At 39.5% G+C, this 24,595-nt stretch overlaps 1 protein-coding gene across 11 annotated transcripts in view; it reads left to right on the top strand.

The window, feature by feature from the left end:
• KLF12 (Kruppel like factor 12) overlaps window positions 1–7,077 on the top strand; it is a 408,906-nt gene extending 401,829 nt beyond the window's left edge. For 10 of the 11 annotated variants that reach the window (XM_036455691.2, XM_045588699.1, XM_045588695.1 and 7 more), the window contains one exon: window positions 1,697–7,077. In XM_036455691.2, coding sequence (XP_036311584.1) covers window positions 1,697–1,878 — 182 coding nt within the window. In that variant the 3' untranslated portion in view covers window positions 1,879–7,077. The remainder of the gene's footprint in view (window positions 1–1,696) is intronic. The other variant, XM_045588701.1, reaches the window with a different exon arrangement.
• The last annotated feature ends 17,518 nt before the right edge of the window (window positions 7,078–24,595 follow it).

The following is a 24,595-nucleotide window of genomic DNA, read 5'->3' as shown; positions in this document are numbered from 1 at the left end:
AAGAATTACCCATTCTGCCAAAACTGGTGTGGCTCAGTGGTTAGAGCGTTGGCCTGCAGACTGAAAGGTCCCAGGTTTGATTCTGGTCAAGGGCATGTACCTTGATTGTGGGCACATTTCATTTCCAGTACGGGTTGTGTAAGAGGCAGCTGATCAATGATTCTCTCTCATGATGTTTCTAACTCTCTATCCCTCTCTCTTCCTCTCTGTGAAAAATCAATAAAAATATATTTTAAAAAACGTTTAATAATAATAATAAATAAAAAAGAATTACCCATTCCACTGCTGCACAGTGAAAAGTGCTAGATTTGGGGCCAAACACATCTTTTTACTGGCCGTGGGGAAGTTACTTTACTACCCTGAGCCTCAGCTTTCTCATCTGTAAAGTGAGAAAGTAGAGTTCATAATACTCACTTTGAGCTCTCTACATGCGTATCAACAAGTAGCTTTCTTCCCTTCTAGGGCCCTTTCCACTGGAGGCCATGTGTGGCCAGGCAGCATGCTGTGGGCTATGGGATGGAAGGGGCAAAGAAGAGATCAGCTTTGTGGGGTTGCGTGGGGACAGGGCTCCCATTCTGAATGAGAGCCAGGAAAAAGCACACCTGGGTCAACCATTGTCCTGCTCCCCCTGGGAGCTCGTTAGGACAATAGATGGTGTATCTTTTCCCAGCAAAGCCTTTGCATATTTTACTGTCCTTCCAAGGGGGAGGGACCTGGTCAGATTACATACTTCTTCAGGCTGCTTTTTACTCTAAGTTTCTAAACTGAACCAATTCTAGGATTCCTGGGGGCTTGCTCTATTTCCCAAGTCACTGGGGGGAAAAATTTAAACTTTACACTATTAAGATATCTCAGATTTGTTCCCAATAGACATGCAAAAAGTGGATGTTTATGAATTACATGTACTTTTTAAATATTTATTTTATTGATTTTTTACAGAGAGGAAGGGAGAGGGATAGAGAGTTAGAAATGTCAATGAGAGAGAAACATCATTCAGCTGCCTCTTTCACAACCCCCTACTGGGGATGTGCCTGCAACCAAGGTGCATGCCCTTGACCCGAATTGAAGCTGGGACCTTTCATTCCACATGCCAACGCTCTATCCACTGAGCCAAACCAAGTCATGGCTATATGTGCTTATGAATACCGCATTTGGAGGGGATGCTTTCCATTTTAATGAAATGATATATATATTTTTTTCAGTTACTGATAAGTGGACACTTTCCTAAAAGAGCCTTAACCCATCTAAGTGATAGGCACACTTTGGAGTATTGAAACAAAGCATAATTAATTACCCTTTGTGACTTGTTGTGAGTTTCAACCGTAGAGACACATCAAGCAAGGGAGAGCTCTGCTATCCCATTTGAGTCTACCAGTGGTCCGTGGCTGTTCCAGCCAGTAGCCCTCAGTCTATGCCTTTTTGATATTTTGTCTGCAAAGTCATTTAGGTGTAATGGAAGATGCAGGTGTTAACTCACTTGCCAGATGCCACAGCAGGAAAGAAGAGATTGAACCCCCCGCCCTCCTCTCTCTGACCCCAAGCCTGCTGACGGGATCGTTAGGTTTCCTGGCAGAGGGGTCATTACCAAATGGGAAATCCACTGAAAACAGCCCTATCCCAAGAGGTAGCGCTGCTGGCTCGGTTACTGCAGAGAAGTGATGGAGCACCAAAGCGCGTGTCCCTTTGTCTCTTCCAGGGGAGAAGCCCTACAAGTGCACCTGGGAGGGCTGCACCTGGAAGTTCGCTCGCTCGGATGAACTGACCAGGCATTACCGCAAACACACGGGCGTGAAGCCCTTCAAGTGCGCGGACTGCGACCGCAGCTTCTCTCGGTCAGACCACTTGGCGCTGCACCGCCGGAGGCACATGCTGGTGTGAGGAAGGCCGCCCGTCCAGCTGAGCGTAAGAGCTGGCTCTCTTAGCGGCACCCGGTTCAGCAGGGCTGACTCCCCTCCACAGTGTTCACGCAAAAGGGCATATCACCATCCCACACGAGGTCTGAAAACCAGAGCAGGAACGAGAAGGAACACACTTCTCCTTTCGGTCCGCAGGTAACCCCCCATCGCGACTCCACGAGACCCGTCTCCACGCCGGCCTGGGAGATGATGGGTGACACAGATGCTGGAGAGGCGGGCATCGGTGTCCGTGCTGTGTACTCTGCCACTGAACGGTGTTTGTAGCTTGTCCACTTTCCGAGCTGCCAGACTCATTTGGTTATGGACCCTTTTAAAGGTCATCTGCCACAGATGGATGGCGAGAGCGGAGACCTTTCCCGCTGGGGATGATCCTCCCGTCCATCCCACCCCCTAACCTCTTTTTACAGGAATTTCAGTTACCATCTGAGTGAGACAGAACCCCGGTCCAATCTGTTACCGGCCAGCAGCACCCACGTAGACAAGAAGAAGCTGTTGGAGAGGTTCCATCCCCTGAAAATAAAGGGGGCACTCAGGCGGCCCTTGGCAGTAGCGATGGCTGCAGCTAGATAGCACCCGCGCCTTGTCATCATGCCATACCCTGAAGAAAACCAACATTGAGTCTTTCATGTGTTCGTTGTTGATTGGTTTTGTTTTTTGTTTTTTGTTTGTTTTGTTTTGGTTCTGTTTTGTTCATCTGTCCGCGCAGAGGGGCGGCGACATTTCAGTCGGAGCCCGGTCCCGGGTCTGCCCTGGCATGGACTGGCCCAGGGCTGTTCTGTGGTTGAATAGGAAGAGCCTGTCTAAAAAACTTACTGCCCCACTTCAAATTGCAGTGTTCTGTCACCCAGGCATCATCTCTTCCTGCCCCTAGGATTTGATTACAAGGAATCAGGGGAGGAGGGGAAAAAAAACTTTCTTAGACACACTGGCACCAAGGTAAGAAGAGGTGGGGCCGCCCAGGCAAAGTCAGTGAACATGAAAAATCAGACAAAGCAGAGATGGAAATAATGCGCCTCTTGAGGAGAAAAGCAATAACGAATAAAAGGACTTTCCTACAATAACTTCACTGAGGACTCACATTACCAATTTTCATACTTAACTAAAGGGAATTGTAAAAAACACCCCAGCATTTTAGAGGTCTTGGTTTCATTTCCAGCACTGAGGTAATCTTTCTGCTGTTTGTTGTCCTTGCTAGGTTGACTACCACAATTAAAGATTATGCTCCCCTTTTCTTGTTTGTAAACGGCTATTTGGTGAGTAGGCCAGGGAGGCATAGCAGGGAATTAACTCTTGGGTTAATGGGTCGGCTCTCCTTGGAACAGAGTCAGTGGCGAGGGTGTGCCTCCCCCCTCCCGCCCCCCAGGAAAGCCTGACATGGTGCTCCTTTCCTCACTTGGAGAACCGAGGATACGCGACTCTCCAATGGGTTCTTTCTATACAAACTTCTTTTCCTACACTGTGTCAGGGCCCGATGGTTCTGCATTGGCATCTGTTGGGGATGTTGAAGCCACTTGTCCTGTGCTGAGGGTGAGAGGAAATTACAGTCCTGTCAACCCCCTAAAATTATGAGCCTTTTTGGCATCTAGCAAAGTATACAGTAAACAAAGCAATACATTACCAACAAGCATTCTTTCAGAAAAATTATCATATCTCCCCCCCCCCCCCCAAACCCCACTAAAAAGCTGGGGTATTTTTTTTCAGCTTTATGTGGCTAAGGGGGCTTGGTGAGGTTTTTAGTTATTATTGTTGTTAAGATTTTTTATAGCTTAGATACAGATGTTGCCAGCATATAGACTTTTGCAATATATTTTCATTAAAAGCACTTGATTTTGGGAATTGCACAAATTAACCTCACAATGTTACTAGCTCATTTTTCAATGTTTGAACATTCTGAAATAATGTCCAGTTGCAGAATTATCCTTTTTTAGGGTTGTCTTCTAATTCAGATAATCTTATTCTGATGAAGCAAGGATTATAGACATTGAAACAAAGACAATTTTGTGTTGGATGGTATTAAAAGGAATTATTTTTTAATGTTGAAGCAACAGCATAATGATTTTCAGGTCAAATTCTGTCTTTAGAAATATGTGCTCTGCATTTTCTACCAGATCTTAAAAATTCATCAGGCAATTTCCCTCCAACAAGGGCTGCAATTCTATTGACAAATATCTTCTTTAGCTTACACGATTACATACCAAGCACTGGGATCTTTTTTTTTTTTTTTTTTTTTTTTTTTTACCAACTGGAAAGTTTTTTATCTGTACTGTATGCAACTGCTACTTCTCATTGCCTGTGACCACGTGGAATAGAAAAAGGCTGCTTGATGCATGCCAGCATTGGTTATTGGTCAGCAGCAAAGAGCACAGCATGGGGAACCCTCTCAGCTGATCCCAGAACCTAGTCGGCAGGTCGTAGGTGAATCACTCAGGTGCTGTGTGGGCTTCATTTCATTCTGCCTGCTCTCATAAGAAGGCCAGTCCTGCTCTCTGCTAAGAGATGTCTTGAGAGTGTTACAGGTAGGAATGGTTTTCAGAATTCATGAAACTGACAGGCGGTGGGAGCTTCCTGAGTGGCAGCTTGATTTAAATTTAGCCCAGAACTAAATGAGCTGATCCTCTGAAAGAACATAGGAAAGATTCAGGAAAGTGTGTTTTCCTCCTCCTCCTCTGAAAGTGGGAACCAGACTGGGACAGTAAGCTCACTGATAAAACCCGTCAGTGTTAACACCATTCCCCCTCTGATGTGTCTGAACTTCTAAGGAGGAATCCAAGCACAAGTAGTGAATGAGTTGCTGTTTCTCATCCCAGGGCTGAAACTTACTTGAGTTTTTTATAGATGTTCCCCCAATGGAAAGGAAAGTGGTTTGGGAGAGAAGGAACTGGCTTTTTAAGTAGGAATATCTTTAGGCAAAGAACAGCCCCCTCCAGGTAGTTTTATGTCTATTCTAGCCTCTTTTGAAAAGCACAGTAGATAATGAATAGAAAATAAGTTGAATCCGAAGGATTCATCAGATGTTCCCTCACTAGAAGCGTTCTTTGGTCTGAAATTTGAAGCTGTTCCGCCAGTGTGCAGTTGGACATGTGTGCATGATTGGGAACTCGCACACAGGTACCCACAGTGATGGCCTGAGAAGCTACGGGGACCGGACTATCTCTCTGCATTGTGGAGATTGAGTTCAAGGGAGTTCACATGATGTGAAAAGCGCTAAGGTTCAGGCTTTGAGGTTTAAATAGATTTCCTCTTCATGTTCTGATCTTAGGTTGTCAGAAAGAGATTCACACTTTTCATCCTCCTCTGGTCCCATCCTATCAACTGTGTGCAGACTCAGAGAAGCCTGCCGGATAACTTACATTCTCTTATGGCATTTAGACTGAAATTCCTCATGACTTGACCGTAAAGATCATACTATTGCCTGGCGTTACTTTTACAAAGCAGTATTAGACATTCATTTCCAAAAAGCAGTTGAGTAACAGTAACATAAACCACATTGGGGGGAAAAGAGCACTTTTTTTTTTTTCACTTAATAGATTAAGTGGGAAATAGGAAGAGGATTATTAGGGGAGGAGGAAATCTTACAAAAAGCTACAGTGTTTACAATGCCAGTTCTAGATTAGAAAGGCCATTCTCAGGATGGTTGGCATGTTGAAAAGCTCATACAAAGCTGTGTTCATTTTTATACAGCCTTTTTAAACTTCTAATTGCCATTTGTGTTCCAAACCTAAGTATAATTTCTACATTAATGGAATCAGTTCATTAGAATGACAATATGTATATGGATAAAGATGCAGTATTCCTATTCTGTACTTTATTTATTATACTTACCAAAGCAACAATTGAATAAACCTGATGAGGTGAGGCCTTCAAATGTACTAATACGCCTTTGTTATGTTGTTATGACTGCTTAGAAATGTGGCCAGAATGTTGTTGTGAAGGTGACTTAGTATTGATAATAAGTGTGGACAGAATTCAGAAGTATTAAGAATACCAGCATGCATGATACATTGAGTTATGACCTTCATGTGAGGGACTGGACATGACATGTCTTTTATGCATCATAATAGGCCTAGAAAGCCTTAATGCTCATAGTCCATAATCCAGTCTCAGATTTTGCTCTTTACTAATGCCTATAGGTTTTGTGAGTAAATGTATTCTACAACTTCACTGACCAAATCTCTTTCTTCAGTTATTCTGAGGTGGTGTATCTCATTTAAAAATACACATATTTTTTGCTTTGATTTGGTTTTGTTTAAAAACAAGGTTTGCTGTTATGTCTTCCATATTACATTTCTACTTTTTCCCACACTGCCATCTACTTACCTGCACAGGCACCACTGATACATGCAGACCCGTATACACACCTGTATATGCAGCAGCCAGTGGGCTCATAAGTCTCAACAGAAAACTTTTTTTAAAAGAATGAATTTGTAATAATCCATACTGTCTACAAATGTAAGTTATTTACCTTAGTGGGGAATCAGCTTACAATGCTATATATGACTTTGCCTGCATTTTATAGTTAAGAGGTGTACATAAAAAAATTTTAAATGCTATATTTTCACAGTTTCATTATAGAGTAATGTCTGTTTAGCAACCCATGTCCATTGGTACTTTTAAGTGTGCTAAATACTGTGCAATTACAATAGTAATTCAGATTTTCATAAGAAAATGAAATTGAGGATACTGCATCTTTAAAAAAAAATAGAGTTGAAGATATTTTGCTGTATTCGTAACATATGTGATAGTGGAAAAAGTATTTTCAAACACAAATTTTACAGGGGTTGTAAATAGTTTGATGAAGTATGTTGGGGAAAAGAGCTTCTAGTTTTCATCACAATAAAAAAAAAGAAAACTTGTTCAGATATGCCTTGTATATCTTACACACAATTAGCGATATTGCCATGGGAACTCTGTTCCATGTTCTCACAGCACATCCCTTGTGCTCTGACAAATGGAGTGGCCACTTGTCTCAATTCAGCCAGGATGATTTAAAACACGTTGAACTCATTTTAAGTCACAAACAACTGATTCCAAACTCAAAATGTCTGTACCTGAAAAGGGGGAAACAGCGGCATAGCTTTCTGCTTGTGCTAAAGAGAAGCAGCTAGCCATTGTTCTATTTCCTCAGTTATCTTCCTCCTCAACCAAGTAGTTCTTGATAAAATGAAAACTATACAGGTGTTGGTGTTTATTCTTGTTTAATTCCAGAGGGTATACTTTTAGAAGTAGCTACATCTTGACAAGATGAAGTGTTAGGGTTATGGCCACATGTTAAATGAATCTATACTGGCAATAGGAATAAGCTAATACCCATTTTCCCAAGTGGTTAAAAGCTGAAAGTGCCTGTCAAACATTATGACCAATGAGATATTCACATACTTTTACATAGCAATAATTCTTCTTCTGACTGGGTTTTTCTTCTACATTTTGGAAACGCATATATATATATATACACAATAATTTGGATCTGTTCACATACCCACAAAAATTTTCTCGTGTGTCTTCTCAAATATACCCAATCTTGTTTATGTTGGCATTTCTTAATTCAGTCTTACAGAACGTCAGCATGCAAACCTGAATATTAAAATTATCTTCAGCCGGGACCAGTTTGGCTCAATGGATAGAGCGTCGGCTTGGGGACTGAAGGGCCCTGGGTTCGATTCTGGTCAAGGGCATGTACCTTGGTTGCGGGCATATCCCCAGTAGGGGGTGTGCAAGAGGCAGCTGATCTATGACTCTCTCTCATTGATGTTTCTAACTCTCTATCTCTCTCACTTCCTCTCTGTACAAAAATCAATAAAATATAAATTAAAAAATAAATAAATAAAATAAAATTATCTTCAACATACACTATGGCATATGGCAGTTATAATTTTCAGATAAAAACTTCACTGTGATTTGCCCCAAACTTAGGAAGCACTGAAAACAAAAGTCAATTTATTTAGAGCAAAACACTAGAGATATTTGTTTGCCTTACTTTATCTGCTACTATCAAATGCACAAATCCATCTTTATTTCCCTTTTCCATATTTTCTGTTCTCATCATTTTGAATATTGAATATTGACACAATTTTCTATCCCCAAAAATGTCTACTGAGTATAACTGACATCAAGTAAGCTAAGGTTTGCGGTCAGTCCTGGAAATATCCAGATTTACATTTAGAACCTCACAACTTTAAGCTATCATTGTTTTACTGCTAAAAGTGGAGTCATGAATGGAAATATACAATGAAATTATATGGGTAAACAAGAGCCCTGGAAATTCTCCAGCCCTGCCATCTCAGCACGAATCCACCCAAACAAGCTATTGAGGGCTATCAGTAAAATTATACTCTTTTAGAGCCGAACATTTGGTAAGAGCAATTTAAAAAGCATGGCGGTAATGAAAGCATGGGGACTATAGACACTGAAGGCGACCCGATGCCCAGTATTCTCCAGAACCAGACCCCAGGCCTAGAGAGCCATCTACTGCTTCCTCCTCCAGGTTTCAGAGAGAAAGAAAGAAGCCCAGAGAAGGTGGGAAATCACCAATTAAGTGTCAAAGGAAAGCCTTAACCTACTGAAGTCAAGTCTTCTGACTGGGCTACTTCCTGGAAATTGTCTGAAAGTACTAACAGAAAGTGAAAGGTCAAAAGGTCAGCAAGCTATGAAACAACAGCTATTCTTTTTTTTCTTTTTTTTTAATATATTTTATTGATTTTTTACACAGAGGAAGGGAGAGAGATAGAGAGCTAGAATGTCGATGAGAGAGAAACATCGACCAGCTGCCCCTTGCACACCCGCTACTGGGGATGTGCCCGCAACCAAGGTACATGCCCTTGGCCTGAATGGAACCTGTGACCTTTCAGTCCACAGACCGATGCTCTACCCCTGAGCCAAACCGGTTTCGGCAACAACAGCTATTCTTTATTAAAGATTTACTATGTGCCAAGCCCTGTACTAGCTAATTTTTAAGACACATTACCTCTCATCTGTACAATTTTTATGGATGGTAAACTGAGGCACGGAGCGGGGCTGTGTGGTCCTCAAACACAGAAAACACAAATGGCAAAATGGGGATGTGAAGCAACCTATCTCAGGCTCTGAAGCCCATGTTCTTTCCATCACAGCACCCAGCACCTGTGCACCCAGCAGCCAACTTCCCATATCTAACTCTTAAGTAGTTTTTATTATGAATGCATAGTTATTCTATTTTCCAAGTAAGATACAGGGACATGCTATAACATGTTGTGACAGTGGAACAGAATATTTGAAATCTGTCTTCTCCTGAAGGGTCACTATATGCAGATTGCAATAACCAGATGTCTCCCTGGATTTGTCAGTGTCCTCCTATCACCACTCTCCTAAATGTTTGGCCTGAAGATCCAAAATCATCAAAACTCTTCCCAACTTTGTAGCATTTTAGCCAGAGTGGATTTTTACCATTCTGTGCATTTCTGTAGATCTACTAAAAGCCTTTCCACCTCTACAGCCCTGCTAAAGAGAGGCTGCTTAAGGGGCATTTGGGATGTTGACCTCCATGGAGCTAGTTGTTAATAACAGCCCATTCCTAGTAGTTGTTAATAGGGTGGCAATCATAAACATTCAGGTGATGAGCAAGGAGAGATGCAGACCATTCTTTTTCGTATTTCTCACCTGACAGCACCGCCTGGGAATGTCTTACATAATCGTAGGAATAATTTGTTTATCGTATTGTTAGTTTAATTGAAATTTTTGTGAGAAGCTGTCCAACATTTGAGAAATGAAATCCCCTCCTCCTTTTCTGTGTATCACAAGGTCTCTGACAGTATTGATTCATAGAAGTACTAATGGTCTTAAAAAACATTAAGAGAATGTCATTTCTCGTGGTGTTTCTTTTTCTGAAAATGAATCTCCTGAATTATGATCTTTCTCCCCGTTACTTGGCTGAGAGAAGAGATAAACCTGCATAAACAAATTCCCTCCTGTGCTGAAAGCCAGTGTTTGGTGTGCACACCTCACTCAGAGAGGGGCTCTCTTCCCAGTTAAATGGGTTTCACAGCAATAATTTCTCAACAACAAAACCACACCTTTAAGTGAGTTGAAAAGAGATGAATAGTGGAAATAGTACTTTTTTCATTCTAGACTTCATCTCTAGAAATGTAAAATGCTGAGACAAGAGAGTCTGCTCTTTGTGTAAAGCAAGAACCAATGACTCTATGTGTGTGTGAATTATTATATCTTGCTTTTTCCAAAGCAAGCTTACCAAGACTTTTATGAGATTGATTTTTTTGGTTGAGAAATGAGGGTGAATGGAAGAGTAGCATTTGGATCAAACTCTACTTCTAAAAGTATCCAGGTAATCAAAAAGTAAGATACTTTGAGGACATATCAATGTCTTTCCTTTCCGCTAATTTCATGCTCCAAAGATACTGCATAAAACATTATAGAAAATGCTTTTGCCCTACTTGTGCTTCTAGTTTTCCCGTAGCAGAATTTTGTAATTACATCCAGACTATAGTATCTATTTTGTTCCTTAAACTTTATTACATTGGATGGGTATTGTTGAACTGGGGCACTGGTGCCTATATTCAAGGCTCTTTCCTATCAACTTGTCTGTCCACAATTTGTTGTGTTTGAATGTTCATTTTTTAAAATCACCATCCCTCTCTCACCCCCGAAAATGGTGGCTGTATTGTTATGTTCATGTCTGTGGGACACATTGCATCACATGGCAAACCAACTCTGTGTGGAAATGAGATAACTACTTACACAACCAGCTTGAAAACATCGTCTTATGTATTATGTCATCCTGCATCATAATGCAATTATGTGTATCATAACATGTTCATTTACAAAAAAAAAAGAGAGAGAAACCAGCAAATTCACGTTTGTCCATAGAAGAATGTACTCAGAACGTTGTGTGTTGTGAAATGATGAGAACAAACCACTTTTAAGATACCCACCTGCCACTTAAAATGACTTAGTTATAATTAGTAGTAGTCTAGACGTTGCTTTTGGTGTGTGGGGGGCTTGGGGGAGTCATATTCTTTTGAATAAATCAGTCGTATTTGAAAAAAGAAATATATGGGATTAAAGAAAAATATCATCTTTGGCCAAATCCAGCAGGCATCTTTTTCCTTTTCCTTAACACTTAGCTCATTATACATGGTGATTGGATTACAGGATCTATCTGTGTAAAAAACAAAACAAACATCCTTTAAGCTACAAAACAGTTGTTCTAGGCATGAAAACCCTGAACAGCAAGTGGAATAGATGTGCTGCATCTGATTGACGTGTCGGGTATAATTTACAAAAGCCTCTTGGGTCTCTAACCTCAGCCAGTTTGAGTGCCCAGGGAGGTCCTACTCACCAGAGGATAAACGCCCCCAATGATGCTGGCAAGCAAGTGTGTTCATTTTCAAATCTTCATTTGGTTTTCCATTCAGAGTTTTAACTACAAATGAATTTATTTCTCCGGCTTATCTACAGATCTAATTTCCCAATAGTTTTCTCTGCATTTATATACTCTGTAGTGTTTAGGCAGACTGTTATAAGTTTATTAATATTATGTAAGTGTTGTTCTTGTATTTATGTATAGTGTATGTATTGTAAATATACTCAGAGCTTTTTTCCTTTTACTGTAAAATGGTGATTTTTTTTGGCCCTATGATAATGTAATCTCCTAATGAGATTCTCTCAGAGGATGATTATTCCAGTCTATTCTCAGAGATTTAAATGAACAAGTGTTATTGTTTTTAATGGTGTCTCAGACATATTCTGTTGGTGCATTGCTTTTCTGTATTCAACTTTCCTATGAATTGAGCTGTGAACTGAAATAGAGTTTAAACCTTTAACTGTATGCATTTGTATAATTATCTGAATGAAGGCATGAAGGTTAAATAAAGCATTTTGTATGGAACAAAACTCCCTAATTATTACTAAGGCTGACTCAGACACTTTTGAAATCATACTTATTAACCATTCTAATGAAACCTTTGTTATGAAAAGTCTGACCATTTCTCTCTAGTAATGTAAAACATAGAACGAGATAGACTCTACATTAAAAAATAAACTGGGTTTTTATTTCATAACAGCCAGAACCTGAAGAGGGATTCCTAACAATATTTTAGAGAATGTAAAACTAAAAAAAGTCCAGAAGTATGAGGTGGTATAAAAATACATTTTTCATGAACTAAAATTGAATCTCCATTAGTTATAATTATTTGGATTTCATGTGTCATTTAAATGTAGAATTATCCATTGAGCACATGCCCAGGCTAGGTGATTTCTGTAAATTATAAAGAAAACTGGATTTGTAGAGGCTTTTGAAAATAAGGCCATGAATGAGTATAATTTTAAATAGTTGCTAAATAAGCACTTAAAAATCTCTGAGTATCTTCCTATAGATAGTTCTTCAACTGAAGATCTAGAAAATGCATTCTAACAAAGAATAGGGTAGTAAGCACTAACAATGACAGAATGTCAATACATGATAGATGATAACTAACATAATATTTAAGTTCTTCCTAGATTCCAGAAAGTGTTCTAAGCATTATATGTGTCCCAATTTTCATTGTAAAAATCTTGAGTTATGTTCTGCTTTTACTTTAATTTCACAGATGAAAAAGAGAGCCACTGAGTTCAGGCCACTGTCTTAGCCAGCCTGGTTCAAGTATTGGTGTCCACTAACAGGCTCTGGGTTAAGAGATGAAAAAAGAATGGAAGTGGAGAGCAGGGTCAAAGATGAAAGAGACAGTTAATGGCCACAAGTATCATAGGAATTTTCAACAAATACCTTTGATTGTATATGTACAAATAAATATAAATAAATCGAGCAAAGCACTATCCTTCATTTCATACTCAGTAAACCACAGTGCAGTTTAATAACAGAAGAGTCAGAGATTGAAATCAGTTTTGACTAACTTTATCACTGGTCAGATCTATTTCCAAATGAATGATGAAAATGTTCTGTTCCACTCAAAGACACTGTGGTGAGAGCCAGAGGCTGCTGGTCACACCGCATTCCCATCAGAGCACACCATTTCCGCATCAGTTGGGAGGATCGGTGCACTGTGGCTTTGACTTCCCAAATCTGCTGCTTTGAGCTCTACGAATGGGTCCTAAGGGAGTGATTTTTCTCTCCCAGGGAGAGCTTCCCTTTATGGCTATGAGCATCAGCTGGACAACAGAAATAATTCACTACAAAATTCTAAGATTGTTTGAAAATTAAGGCAATAAACTATCAGCACATTTTGACTAAATTATTTGGGAAGACTTTAGCTTTGCTAATTTAGAAATGTCCCATTAAGGCAGGAACCAGTCAACTATCTGGTTCTACACTCTGGTGAAGCATGGCAGCAACTTGTAGGGTGGAACCTAATTCATTCAGTTACCTCATTTTGGATAAGACTTTGTAACAAAATGGTAAGGTGGGCATTAGATTTATGTTTTTGGTCTGATTTTCTGAGAGTTCTCTTTAAACCATGCAAGCAGCCAAACCAGCTCTCTAGCTTTGTTTTGGGTGGGTGTTGTTGTTTGTTTAAGTATATTTTTATTTATTTCAGAGAGGAAGGGAGAGGGAGAGAGATAGAAACATCAATGATGAGAGAGAATCAATGATGAGAGAGAATCATTGATGGGCTGCCTCCTACTGGGAATTGAGCCTGCAATGGGCATGTGTTCTGACTGAGAATCGAACCATGACCTCATAGGTCTATGCTCATTTGTCTCATAGATCTATGCTCAGCCACTGACCCATGCTGGCTAGGCTTGGGGTTTGTGTGTGTGTGTGTGTGTGTTTTATGTGTGTTTTCAATTCATCAGAACAGGTTTTTTTCCTAAGGATAGATAGACCAATGAGACAAATGCCATGAGATAGACCACAACATTGTTTTACTCTCAAGGTAAATATTTGTCAATATTTCTTCTATAAATTGATTCTTGGATATTTCAACAATTAGTAGAATTATATAGGTGCTAGATAATTCTGTTACTTCTACAATCCTCACCTTTACTCTGGATGTTTCACCAGATCTAAAATTTCTAATCTAAGCATTGATGGCTTCATTATTTCTTATTCTCTCAAAGTTAACGACTATAAAACAACAGCATGAAATAGTTAAATGCATGGAAAAAAGCTTTATCAAACAGGAAAAAAAATATTTCAGTGCTAGAATAAAATTACACTCCCTAAAATATTATTTTAGTCCCAAATGGTCACTGATGATTTTCATACCATACAGTGCATTGTCTTCCCACCAGAGTTGCATGCTTTCCTTCAACACAATGAGTTCCTTGTGCTTTGCCCTAGTACTGTCTGGATTTAATATATTTCTCTCCCAGCAGTGTAATAATTATAATTTACATCACTTCCTGTTTAGTCTAAATTCACCAATGAACACCTACACAGTCATGCACTTGAGTGATGGTCTATTTCTAAAATAAATTACATTTTCTTTGTACAGAAACAACTTTTACATTATCTTTTTCTTTTATAGTTTCACTGTTTAAGTGTGTGTGTGTGTGTGTGTGTGTGTGTGTGTGTGTGAAGCTTCATTTTATGAGGCCATGATGACATCAGCAGGTATCTTAAACACAGGTTTACTAAGAAATACCTCAGAATTGCTTAAATACAACTAGGGCCACCACAACGCCCCCTTTTCTCTTACTATAGCTACAGTTTACACGTACACATTACAATCCATTATTTGGATTATAAGGCAGGATAAGTCTGTGTAATCAGCTACTGTGATGTCTACAGTTCCTTAGAGCTTTCAGACTGTACCAAATATTCAGGTCAGTTCCAGCATCTCTAGGGTAATCTTGCTGCTGCCTCAGACTCCTCTGAACTTTTAAACTTGACCATAGACCAGGTGTTGGGGTAGATGTGGTTGACATTATTAGTCATCTTCAGAGTCCTTAAAACTTACACTAGTGTGGCCAGCACATTCCATTGCTGAAGTAGGGTCTGTAGACCTACTTCACCTTTCATTACTGATCTGGAGTCATTGTTTTTTAATATGTTCAGCAAGAATCTGTACAATCAATATCAATGGGCATTGATGTTGATTATTTCATGATATATGTTACATTATGCATCTTAAGTGAGCATTTAAATTATGTATTTGGAATATCTAAGACATGGAGAAATGATTAGGAAATTTCATAAAGTTTATTCAGCCACTAATAACAAGTCAATGTTATTAAGGTTAGTAGTAATAACTTTTACACATACATAACATAAGAAAAAGCACATATTTGCATTACACTGTATAGGTATTTGATATAAGACACAAAAATTGTATGTAAGACATAATCTCTGACCAAAAGTAAATTATAACCTATTAGTAGATAAATATGGAGTTTCTATAGATTAAAATATAAGTGGATAGGCACTACCAGAACTGACTGAGGTGTTATAGAAACTTAAAGGTAGGGAAAATAGCTTTAGTAACACAGGTAAATCAGAAGGCTTCCATGACCCCTTAGATCCATATTACATGCAGATGATCAGATCCCTAGTTCCGTACCCAATGAAAGACCAAAGCTGTCCCCAAGATTTCTGTGAACTTTGAGGGTGTGTGCAGCACTAGGGGAAGGGAGGCAGGGCTGCTGGCATTGTCACAATCTCCTCATTCCCTTGGTTTATGGATCATTTCAAGGTCTGAATTGTGCTCTCTGTTCCCTGTCCTGCCAGCCTCCTACTTGACTTACCACATATGTAATACCAATTACATATTCATTGTTTGTAAATTGACCCGTTACTGGCATATAAATCCAATTAGTTGGTAATAGTGAAATTTTCAAAAACTAAATAAAGAATGGAATGGGACACTATAGAGTATGAGAGAATGGAATGAAAGGGAAGGGAAAAGAAGACAAAGAGCAGATTTCAGTTAGGTACACATGGGCATGTGTGTGACACAATGCAGCACAATGTAAAAATTAAAGTTTGAAAGCCTCTTATTGACTTGCCTCTCTCCTTTCCTCCTGCCCAACATCATCCAGGGGAAATCCACAAGTGCTGGGGAGATTGCAGAGAAAAAGGAACCCTCCTTCACTGCTGGTGCAGCCAGTGTGGAAAACAGTATAGAGTTTCCTCAAAATATTTAAAATTGAATTGCCAATTGACCCAGCAATCCTACTTCTAGGATTATATCCCAAGAAATCACAAACACCAATCAGTAAGGATATATATATTCCGATGTTCCTAGCAGCACAATTTACAATAGCTAATATTTGGAAACAGCCCAAATGCCCATCAGCAGATGAGTGGATTAGAAAACTGTGGTATATCTATGCAATGGAATACTAAGCTTCTGTAAAAAAGAAGGATTTTTTACCATTTGCAACAGCATGGATGGAATTGGAAAGCATTACACTAAGCAAAATAAGCCAGTCAGTGAAAGATTAATATCACATGGTCTCACTCATTTGTGGAATATAAAGAACATTATAACTGATGAACAAAAGTAGATACAGAGGCAAAGAAGCATTGAACAGACTATCAAACTACAGTGGGAAGGCAGAGGGTGGGGAGGTAAGAGATCAACTGAAGGACTTGTATGCATGCATATAACCATAACCAATGGACACAAGACTCTGGGATGGCAGCGGGGGAGGGAGGCCCTGTGAGGGCATATGCCGGAAGTAGAGGAGGCTAGGGGGAGGTCAATGGAGAGAAAAGGAGACATATGTACTACTATTTGTAATACTTTACACAATAAAATAAATATAAAAAAGAAAATCCAGGTGTCTGTCCTTGTTTCTCACTCTGACCAACTTATCCATGAGGATGGTTAATTTTGTTGTCAACTTGGCTGGGACACAGTGGCCAGATGTTTGGTCAAACATTACTCATGATGTGTTTTATGGATGAGATTAACATTTAAATTAGTGGACTTTTAATAAAACAGATTACACTCCATAGTGTGGACCACTTTCAATCAGCTGAAGGCCTAATAGAACAAAGACTGACCTCTCTGAGCAAGAAGGAATTCTGCCAGCAGACTGCCTTTAGACTTGAACTGCAAGTCTTCCCTGAGTCTCCAGTCAGCCCATCAGATTTTAGACTCGCTAAGCCTCTTCAATCATGTGAGTCAATTTCTTAAATTCTCTCTCTCATCTGATTATTTGGTTATTGGTTGGGTTTTAAAAATATATAAAAACATAGATGTTATGCTTTCTTTAAAAAAGCATAGTGAAAAAACTGATAATTTTTTTTTCATCTGTCAAATTAAGATCAGTAGGTGGATTATCAAATTGTATTCCATAATCTTTCACTGGAACTTTCTTATCTATATACATTTGATAAAGTAGGAAATTCCATTTTTCAAACATTAGAAAATAGACTTTTATGAATATGTGTAATTATTAAAATTACAAGGTGCCAATTTACCTGAAAGTTTCTGCTTAGATTCTGCCAGTGCCTACGTTCTTTAGCATCTGATTGACTTTTCATTATTTCAATCCACAAAGTCTTATGACAAATTTAAAAATGTCTTTTTATTTCTGTGATTTTAATACTTCTGCATCTTTCCAAAGAAAATCTTTAAGCCATTTCACATTTGTAAAACCCTAAATTGATACCATAACTAACATAAATGTCTATTTAGAAATAGCTTTCATCTGATTATTTGGCTATTGGTCGGGTTTTAAAAATATATTACATGATGAAAAGAGTTTTGAAACTCAGAATGATACTTGGTATACAAAGTTCACTAAAATCAGAAAAAAGGTGTATAATTGCTATGTTGAAACACCTGGAGCTAATATGATATTGTATGTCAACTATAATTTAAGCATAAATTTTAAAGAATAGACCAAAAGAAAAAAAGAAGAAGAAATTGTTTTCCTCAAGTGAAAATAAAAAATTTGTTGACTATAGCACTTGCTGAGAACTGGGGATTAGAAACTTAATATTTTGGTCTGAACTGTTGCTTTCCCTCAAGTCGTAGCATTCACGTGGTTTAGTAGCTCCCCCTGTGAGCTACTAAACCAAGTGACCTCAGGAGCAACAAGGCCTGAGCTTCCACAATACTTCCTCATATACAGGACAAGTGGAAACAGGCCACCTCCTCAATCTGTTAACTGATATTTTCTTTCTTCTTCCAATATTCATGTACTTCATTCCAACATTGTCGTTTCCTGTCTTTTGTGAAGGATTCTGTAATATTCGAATCATTCAGGCCACATGGGGCCTAAACATTTGTGCACTTCCTTTTATAAAAATTCATCTCCTACACTGATGTGGCTGCCCTTACTCACATAAAATCAAAACAAGAGTCCCTTGGTTATGACGTGTAACCGTATTTATTCACCAGGGTGCCGCATGTATCCAATAAAGGATTTATTTAGTTTCTGTGTGTGCAACAAACTGGGAATCATCGCCTAGCTATTTTCCACCATAACCTAGGGCTACTTCCTCTTTGCATTTGCCTTTATTGATCAGCTGACCTGTCATCCGTGTGAGGCGAGGGGCAGTGGTTGTCCTCTAACTGGTGGCTGTGGTCCTCTTAAATCCTGCAGGACACTGAAAAGGACAAAGGCAGCATTCTGACTCTCTTTCACTCTTTAATCTCTTGGCATTCTGTGTTTATCACTGGACACAGAGCAGCAATAAAGTTCAGAAGTAGATAAAGACACAGACAGTGAGGCCAAGGTATTTGTAAAACTCTATAAATCTGTTAGCCAGAAGTTGCCGTTTAATCTTTACATACAGCAGGGTCTCAAGGTCAACTGCTCCATAAAGCTCGGCATATGCACCGGTGTTTGCCGCCTCTTCCCTTCCTTATCAGCTCAAGAGGACTCTCCCATTTTATGTCTTATAATCCTGCTCCTTTTGAATGGATTATCAGTGAGCGATTCCTGTAGTGTAAGAAAATGCCATCGGCCTGTGGGCGTCAATGCACAGTCTGACCCGTTTGATGTGCACAAGGAAAACAGAGAGCGGCCCCAGTCTGATGTTGACAGTGGGTGTGATGTGGGATTATTGATTTTGGGATGAGGAAAGAAAATAGACTTTCGACCAAATTTGGAAACAGATTCTTCTCCATTTGTGCCAAAGGAGCTAGGTGGTTTTTGTTTTGTTTTGTTTTGTTTTCAAAGTTGTAACTGTGTTTTGAGGACAGAGGTTAAGAAAGAAACTTTTGATAAAATTTTAGTGGTAGAGCAACAGCCTAAGTCTTTGTTACAGAAGGTTGAAGGCACTGAAGGTGTGAGCACAGGGAAAGAGCATTCGCTTTAAGGCCCGATGGAAGTAGTTTTCTATCAGTTATTCAGTTCTCCGCAGAGGGGTGCTTGCAAGTGCATCTCCTTAGGACACCAATCTTAATGGGGACAGTGACACCACCTTGCGGGAGTTGAGAGGTGTCCACGCGATTACTTCATAGGTGCAGCATACAAGGCGGGGCCTGCCCCAAAGTCACCTTAGGAAGAGCTTTATGGTCATTCCCGGCTTCTCAAGTTCACCGAAGGGCAGGAATTCCCACTTTGCTGCTCAGGAGGGAGAGAACGTACAGGGGGTTCAGCTCCTGCCACTTGCCACCCTGTGTTCCCTTCCCCAAGGAAGCAGGGGCCCCGGATCTGTTTTGTGAACTTGGGTGAAAGACGGGCACACGGCGGCTCAGTACTTCTGCCTCACTCAGAACACTCTGTTCTTGAGATGCCCCAGTTCTCAATCAGATCCGAAGCAAAGGGCCTTTAATTGTTATCATGGCCTTGAGTTGGGTTTGGGGCCCAGCGGTATCCCTGTGAAAGTAAAGACAACATTTCACTTTGTGAATGCCGGCTTTAATTGTGGGGACAAAGGACATCACAGATACCTAAATATGAGGCAATACCCGCCTGAAGCATACACAGAGTCCTAACTTCTTTATTTTGGGGTCAGCTAACAATACCCCTTCTAGCCCACTTCATATATAAATATATTCCCTATTTGTTCACTTGGTGTTTGAAATTACACATTAGACTGCATTTGTTTGCCTAAGGCTTCTTATCACTTACTCAACAAGCCTGGAAAGGCAAAAGTGGTAGCCTTATCACACCTTAACATGAACCATATGAACTATATGAACTTACTATGAATCTATAAATATATTGAGAACAGCAGCTTTGAATTCAGAGGATGAATGAAGGTAGTGCAAACACTGCCCTCCTGTGATTGTGCTGTTTCTGTGGCGGTTATGAGGTTACTTGCAGAGGTTGGGAGTTATAAAAGTGGGCAGAGAGGTAAAGGGAGGCGTGTGCAAAAGTTCATGAAGGAGAGATAAGAGTCCTGGAAAATAACTTTACTTAGTTTATCGTTTTGTCCAGGGAAATGCTGCCAAATAGGTAAAGGATGTGTAACTGAGCTGTATGCTCCCTGTCGAGTAGGAGGAATGGTCAAATTACATATTCATGTACTGGAGTCCACACAATCCAACACCCAGGTGGATATTCCATCTACTAGCCAAATGGAAAATGTTTAGAAAATAAATGTCCTACAAATTGCTTTATTGAAGGTACCTCTCTTATCTGAGTGTTCTGGGCAAATCGAAACTGAGCAGTATGCTATTTGACTGCAAACTGCAATCAAATGCCAATATTTTAAAAAAGAAAATAGGAAGAAGACAAGAAATGGAAAAATAGGTTGAGAGAATTGTGGCATACTTTTTCCCCCTGAAAACTTCTGATTTTTCTTCTAGGAGAACTGAATGTTGCTCTGAGGTGTGGTTGAGAATTGGTCAAAGTGACAGAGGATAAATAACTTTTCAAATAACTTTATTAATGCCTTGCTGGGAATATTTACATTAGAAATGTTGTATCACAAAACACCTTCATGTTATATACAATATTTTATATGTGTATGTATTTATTCTTCTATGTAAAAATCATATTTATGAATTTATGAACACAATAACTTAGTCTTTTTTTTTTTTTAGCTTCCTAAACCACTCTACGCCTGTCATTTAGGAGATAGTGTTTTTCTGTCCTTGAACAGAGTGTTTGATAAGATACTATTAACGAGCTGAATTGTCATGCTATAGAAATTCCACAGAAAATAATAATTTTTCAGGTATGTAAAACACATTTATTCAGCATACAAAATCCAAAACCACAAAATGTTTCTTTTCTGTATTAAACAAACCCCTAAACCATATTTAAATGCAAGTTCTATTTTCTGGCCAATTTCCTCAAGGACGATAATCATATATTTCTCAACTTTGTATCCCTTCTGAGCACCTACCTAAAGCCCTGAGCACAGAATGCACTTGCAAACCCCAGTTAACATCTATTGGGCATTTCTCATATCCCAAGCACTATTCTTGGGGCTTTGCATGATTATTATTTTTATCTGCTCAATGATCTTGCTATTAACATAATTCCATCTTACAGATGAGGCAACTGATGTTCAAGTTTAAAGTTGAACTTCAAGTTGAAGTTTAACAAATTTGTCAAAGGTCACATGACTAGGAGAGCTAGAACCAAGCCTATGTTTTGACCACTACATGCTAATGAGCTCATCTGTATTAAATTGTACAATAAATAAAGAAAACACACATGCCCACAATTTTTTTAAATTTTTATTTATCTTTTCTGAAGAAATAAAAGAAGTTCAGCCGAAACCAGTTTGGCTCATTGGATAGAGTGTCAGCCTGGGGAATGAAAGGTCCCGGGTTTGATTCCGGTCAAGGGCATGTGCGTTGGTTGCAAGCACATCCCCGGTGGGGGGGGGGGGGGGAAGGGTGCAGGAGGCAGCTGGTCAGTGTTTCTCTCTCATCGATGTTTCTAACTCTCTATCCCTCTCTCTTCCTCTCTGTAAAGAACCAATAAAATATATTTTTTTTAAAAAGAAATAAAAGAAGTTCATATTGTAGAGAAAAACTCAGGATTAAACTGAACTGGTAAACCGAGGCATGGAGACCAACCCCATTGTTCACTAGCTGTGTGAGTTTTGCAAAAATAAATCAGGCTTGCTGATTTTCAGGTTCTTTATTGTAAAATGGGAGCAACGACTTCATAGGATGACAGATCGTTTAAGTAAAATATATCTGAAATTTGAGGTTCTGATTATTTTCCTCTTACTCTACTCCCTTCTACCCACTACTGGTACATTTGCTCAAAGGTGTCCCCTCTGTGGTTAAGGAAGGCAGAGGGCACCATTTTGTAGTTGTTGTTGTTGCTGCTGCTGCTGCTGCTGCTTGCCCAATTAAAACACCTGGTCTTCTATTTGCAATGTGAGAAGCCATTTCTTGCTTCGTGACAATGGATGTTAAAGCAAATATTGAAATAAGTTGGTACACATTTGGCAAAACTTGCCATCTCTCTCGTTTTAAATCGGTTCCTGATTTTTACCAATAATCTTTTTTTATTTAGCCTAAGAGTGATTAAGCCCTGGACTTTCCCAGATTAAAAATACACATAATCCTGGAAGAAGCCAAGACAAAATATCACTGTGTAAACATGATAAAATGCAGAAGTAGATCATTTACATTCAATGAGTAACAAGGTATTTACAGGAATTAGCTGTCCTTGACCAGCCCCATTCGGTTCATACACCTTATGCTTTCATTTTATTGATGCCTATGAAATAAACACTTCTTGTCTTAATGTGCCTGGTTCGGCATTCAGCACACAAAGGGCTATATTATATGGCTGTGGGCCACAACTCAGCCTGCAGGAGCATTATATGCTCCCTTTCCTCTCTCATAGTGTGGTGTCTGCTGTGGAAATCTACATCCTGGGACTTTGAATTAGAATTTAAAAAAAAAATTGTTGCATGAGCCAGTTATCCACAAATTTCCCCCACCACTCATCTTTCTGTTCCTTTTGGCCATCTTTAGGAAGTTTCCATCACTTTGTAATGCAGCTATTGTTCTGGAGAAAAAATTGAAATTGATATCTATAAGAGCATAGTTTTGTGAATACAGCAGGGAAGGAATAGTCAAAGTCTCTTTCTGCTTCTGCCCCGTGGATAATCAGGAATTACATATAAAACATGAAGAGTCTGAGAAGACCAAGCTTATATTTAAAAAATCATTTGATCAGTAAAGATGGCACCAATTTCTGCCCATGAGTCTAAGTGGAATTTTGCTCTTAGCCCCCATACATGGGGCATTGACCTTGCACCACTCTGATTATGGTGCTATGTGCCAGAAAAATATTGTCTCATTTAAGTTATATTGTACATATCTCTGTGAGGCACACATTACTCTTCCAATCTTAGAAGTGAGAATCCCGAGCCTTAAAAAAGTTGAGCAGCTGCTGAGAGACATATTGTACAATGAGTAAGTGTCAAAGCTGGGATTGCCTGCCCCCCTCCCCCCGCCACCCCCCCCCCCCCCCCCGCAAAGCTCTTACTCATTTCGAAGTTAAATACCGTCATCATGGTAATCAATCCAATCTTACCCACCTCCTGGCCCCACTAAAAAATAACTCAATTACTGCTGAAATCAGTTTGGCTCAATCGTTAGAGCATCAGCCTGCGGACTGACAGGTCCCAGATTCGATTCCCCTCAAGGGCATGTACCTTGGTTGTGGTCATATCCCCAGTAGGGAGTGTGCAAGAGGCAGCTGATCAATGTTTCTAACTCTCTATCCTTCTGTAAAAAAAATCAATAAAATATATTTTTTTTAAAATAAAAAAATAACTCAATTACATAAGGTGCGGTCCTCATACAGCAGGAAACTGATGTGTTAGCTAAGTTTTCCAAGTTTTATTTTCCCCTAATTTTCTTACATCTACAGCATTTTTTTTCTAGTTTTATTTGAGGGCTTTCAAATTTAAAAAGTTCCTTTAAGAAGCAATTATGAAAACTTTAATAAATATTTTTGAGGACCTATTATAACCACCAAGGAAGTAGGAGACACAATTCCTGCCCTAATGTTCAACGAATACTTGTTGAGAGCCAGTTTTTGTTTAGACTCGAGGAATGAAACAGTGTATATGGCTGACTTACCGCACTCAGAAAGACTTCCATGAGAAAGACGGGTCAGGAGAAATGAAATGAATACAGTGTGAAAGCTGCTCAGGCTGCTACCTGAGTACACAGCAGAGGCACTGAATCCAACTTTGCCATCAGGAAAAGCTCCTGGGAAGAGGTGATACTTGCACAAAGTTGCGAATGGTCAGTTTGGTAAAGAAAAAAATGAGTGAGTGGGGAAAACAAGTTATTTGGTCTAAAGAGAAAGCTTGTGGTTGTGGAGAAATAGCTAAAGTAGCTTAATATGGTTAGAGTATAGTGCAGTGGTCTCAGATTTGCTGAAAATGAAATTACCTTTGAAAATAAGCTTTGAAAACACCCGGTGCTCAGGTAACCCTCTAAATGTGTTGTCAGAATTCTATTAGGACAAGATGAAGGTATAGTCATTTCTAAAGCTCTCTGAGTGGTTTCAGGATAAGGCTAAGTTTAGAAAACAGTGCTTGTAAACAATAGTTCTCAAAAAGTGGTCTAGAGAGAGATTGTAGCAGCATTCCCTAAAAATAGAAATGGTATTGGAGGAGAAGTGACAGCCATTAAAACACAGATTTCTGGGACCCACCCCCCAGAGTTTCTGATTCCTTGGGTCTGGAGGCCTCAGCATATGTATTTTTAATCAAGCCCAAGCGATGCTGCTGTTGGCCTGGGAGCCACACTTCAAGAACCACTGGTGAAGAGCAGCACTTCTCAAACTCTAATGTGCATATGATCACCTGAGAGTCTTATTAAAAGCAGATTCTAATTCAGTAGATCTAGGGTGGG

Source organism: Pipistrellus kuhlii, unplaced genomic scaffold (genome assembly GCF_014108245.1).
Source record: "Pipistrellus kuhlii isolate mPipKuh1 unplaced genomic scaffold, mPipKuh1.p scaffold_m20_p_3, whole genome shotgun sequence".
Lineage (NCBI taxonomy): Eukaryota > Metazoa > Chordata > Mammalia > Chiroptera > Vespertilionidae > Pipistrellus > Pipistrellus kuhlii.
This window is presented reverse-complemented; position numbering and strand designations above follow the sequence as displayed.